At 36.9% G+C, this 4,029-nt stretch overlaps 1 protein-coding gene across 1 annotated transcript in view; it reads left to right on the plus strand.

Annotated features, from left to right (window-relative positions):
* LOC107687336 (uncharacterized) overlaps positions 1–1,780 on the plus strand; it is a 4,364-nt gene extending 2,584 nt beyond the window's left edge. Inside the window, exons 5-6 of the mRNA XM_016484617.1 lie at positions 17–103; positions 1,381–1,780. Coding sequence (XP_016340103.1) covers positions 17–103; positions 1,381–1,461 — 168 coding nt within the window. The 3' untranslated portion in view covers positions 1,462–1,780. The remainder of the gene's footprint in view (positions 1–16; positions 104–1,380) is intronic.
* The last annotated feature ends 2,249 nt before the right edge of the window (positions 1,781–4,029 follow it).

Genomic DNA, 4,029 nt, shown 5'->3' on the forward strand with positions numbered 1-4,029 from the left:
AGCAGGAATATGTATTGCGGTTGTTGTTCTGCTGGTGGCTGCAGCTGTAACTGCTGCTGTGGTTTACTGTCGCCGCAGGAGATACAGACAAGCAGCACAGAATGTAGGTATTACATACTGCTCATTTAACCAGATATATGAGAGTTGCTGTGCACTAAAAAACCTTTAAAAGAACACTTTTTTATCATTGGCTGAAACAAAAATGTAAACTGTGAATAGTCATCTTTTTGTCCTTTATATTTAACACTATGGAAGCAGATATTCACCATTGAGGCAGTGTCAAAACAATCAAAAACACAAATAACTCCCAAATAAAATAAACAACAATTAATATAACAACATAAAGTGCAACTTTATTTACAGAGCAATTGTCTTATCAGAAAACACCAATACATCAGTTCAAGAATTCTAGATGTGATATTGAAATAACAATACTTCAAGTTTATATTAAAGAAGATGACCACCTGATGCAGTTTAAGACATTGTGTTAAACGATTAGGGAAAGAAAACCTCTCCACAAACAACCGGAACGAACATAATTCCAAGTCTCTTGGAAACTCGGCAAAAAAAAAAAGAAAACTTCCTTATACTTTCAACTGCTTTTTTCTATCAAATTTCTTTTTATGTGTAAATATTTGTATGAACATAAAAAACTCAACAACTGAGACATAAACAAAACAAATTTCACAGGCATTTGATGAACAGTAATGGAAGAGGGTCGATATCAAAGGTTTCTTGTGTGTAAATACTACAGTGCATCTCATCTTCATAGACTCTTCATAGAAACTTCAGTTCTTGCTGTGAGATGTTACTCCACTCTTCCACCTAGAAGATTTTATCGAACACATCTGGTGGTTCATATGCTCACACGTGGTTTGGCTCTGTAAGGATGAACAGCTGTCCTTCTGTCTTGCTGTAGCTCTGTCTTAGGTGTCTTACATTACAGACGCTGCAGTTTATTGCTCTGGTCTCACCTGCAGTCCTCGTGCCTCCCTACAGCACGTCTATGGCATTTTCACACAGCTGATCAGAGACCCTGAGCATCTTTACACTGGTGTTTTTCACAGTCTATTGAAAGGTCTCTTTAGTGCCCTAAGTTATTGGAACTCTGACATTAATTTTCCTCCACCTGTAAACTGTTAGTGTCTTAAGAACTATTACACAAGTGCATGCAATAATTATGTTCATCAAACAAGCATGAAAAACATTGTTTAAACTCTTTCCAGTGAAGATCTGTAAAACTTATTTGGATTATCTTTAAAATACATTATACCGAGGAAGGTACATTTCTTTTTTTGCTGAGTTTATTTTGTTGTTTTTGTAACTTAAACATCAGACCTCCTTAGTAATTTTACCTTTTTTGAACGTGTTTTCTTACAGAAGGATGATGGTGATCCAAAAGAGATTCCTTTGAGTCATGGGATGTCCTTAAATCAGACTCAGGCCAAGCCTTCCAATTAAACAATGTAACATCATTTATCATTTTAATACTTTGAAAGTGACACTAAAGAGAATTAGGAAATGATGAAGAGAAGAAAATCAGCTGAAACTCTTGTCACTCACAAAGTGATCCCAAGACATTATCTGTTTCATGTCTATTGCACTATGTATACAGTTAATGCACTGATCTGGTTTGACATATCTGTCATATCTGTCATCCTCACTGATAGGACAGACTGCATTTTTGCAAATACCTCACCAAGATGTACATTACAATGGGAAAAAAGCTTTTCTCAGTATTTTTGTTGTTTTCCATTACATCAAGATGCATTTACTTAAAGGGTTAGTTCACCCAAAAATGAAAATTAGGCTGCGTTTTACTCTACCCCGAGACATCCTAGGTGTATATGACTTTCTTCTTTCAGACGAATCCAGTCGGAGTTATATAAAATATTGTCTTTGATCTTTCAAGCTCTATCATTGCAGTCAGCGGGTGTTGCAGTGCATCAGTCCAAAAGAAGTGAAATAAAAATCGCCCATCCATAAAAAAAGTGTCTCACACGGCTCCGGGGGGTGAACAAAGGCCTCCTGTAGCGAATCGATGCGTTTTTGTAAGAAAAATATCCATATTCAAAACGTAATAATCACTTTAATCTAGCTTGCGCTCACTGTTGTAAACGGCAGCAGCTCTGGGCGGATGACGTATGAGGTCAGCGCTGCGCATGCACCGCTCAGAAGTGACGAATGCGGAAGCGCAGCAGAGAGATCAAAACAAAACAACGGTCAAGAATTAGAAGTACAAATCGAGGATTTGTAAAGAAGAATGTCGGAGGATTTCGATATAAGCCAAAAGGAGACTGGTTTTCCTTTGCTAAAGTAAGGAAACTTTGCTTCCTTTGCTCCTGTTAACAAACGTTGGTTTTCACAAGACGCACCGGCGCATGCGCAACGCCAACCTCATACGTCATGCTCCCGGAGCTGCTTCTGTGTACAACTGTTGGCGCAAGCTACATTAAAGTAATTATTACATTTTGAATATGGTTATTTTTCTTACAAAAACGCATAGATTCGCTACAGGAGGCCTTTGTTCACCACCCCGGAGCCGTGTGAGACACTTTTTTTATGGATGGGCGCTTTTTATTTCACTTCTTTTGGACTGATGCACTGCAACACCCGCTGACTGCAATGATAGAGCTTGAAAGATCAAAGACAATTTTTAGTATAACTCCGACTGGATTCGTCTGAAAGAAGAAAGTCATATACACCTAGGATGCCTCGGGGGTGAGTAAAACGCAGCCTAATTTTCATTTTTGGGTGAACTAACCCTTTAAGAAGAATAATTAAGATATAATGTCTTGTTTTCTGAAAAAAAAAAAAAAAGCATTAATTGAGTTTGTGCTTATTGCAAAAAAAATAAAATAAATAATAATAATCTGCCAGTGGCGTCAGAAAATCTTAATTTATAAAGAAAACAACTTTATATTTCTATATTTTTAAGCATAAACTTTAGTTTTTCAGACTTAACATCTTAAGTAATTTTGCTTCTCAAATAAATCTTGATTTAAGAATGTTTCACAATAGGGTTGCAAATACGGAAAATAAAAAGGCAGGATTTAAGCGCAGCCGACAGTTTATTTGTTAATTCTACACAAGCAGGGTTCCCGCGGGTCCTTAAAAAGTCTTAAATTTACTTGTATCAGATTTAAGGTCATAAAAAGTCTTAAATTGTACAAGGAAGTCTTAATTATGATTTCAAGAGGTCTTAAATTTGGGTACAGACCAGAATTGCAATACAGCTTAATGTTACGATTAAACTTCAAAAGGCTATGATTTTACTAAATAAATATGGTATGGTAACGGCAGAACACAAAGCAGCGCAGCACGGACTTTGAAACGTGCAGTGCTGCTTTGTGTTCTGCCGTTACCGGCAGTGTTGCCAGATTGGAAATGTCCAAGTATCGTACCAGAAGCTCAAAATTATCGTATTTGGAAGAAAATGATCATACATAAGTCAAACATACAGAATACAGCTATTTGTCTAGACCAACAACTTTTTGACACAACCTGCAAATTACCACAATAGATAAAAAACTAGATAAATAACTCCACCTGTGAGTCTCTGTCATCGAAAGCTTGCGTGTTGCCAGATGTTGAGGGGGTTCTTGCCGTCATGGATCGCAAGATAGTACTCGTGTGCACGAGCGCATTTATAGTGTCTGTAATGAGCCGATTTCATGGATGAGTATAGAAACCCTATGATTACAACTACCATCATTTGAAGAGTCACAAAATTCTGAAATTAACGTACATTATGGGATTTTTTTAAATTATTGATCGTACATCGTACAGAGGTCAAAATTATCGTACAAATACGATAATTATCTTACATCTGGCAACACTGGTTACCGGGGAAACAGATCCGAAAGCGCCTCCTGCTGGCAGAGAATGAATGTGCAGTTTTAATAAAGCTGTTGTTGTGAGTAGGGTATTCCTGCAATACCGGAGGCTGTAGTTTCAGGACCGCATTTCTAGGACCCTATAGATTTTTTTAAAAATAAATCTTTTTTTTTTTGTTTTTTTTTGTATGTA

The sequence above is a fragment of the Sinocyclocheilus anshuiensis genome, unplaced genomic scaffold (genome assembly GCF_001515605.1).
Source record: "Sinocyclocheilus anshuiensis isolate Anshui unplaced genomic scaffold, SAMN03320099.WGS_v1.1 scaffold9795, whole genome shotgun sequence".
In the NCBI taxonomy this organism is placed as follows: domain Eukaryota; kingdom Metazoa; phylum Chordata; class Actinopteri; order Cypriniformes; family Cyprinidae; genus Sinocyclocheilus; species Sinocyclocheilus anshuiensis.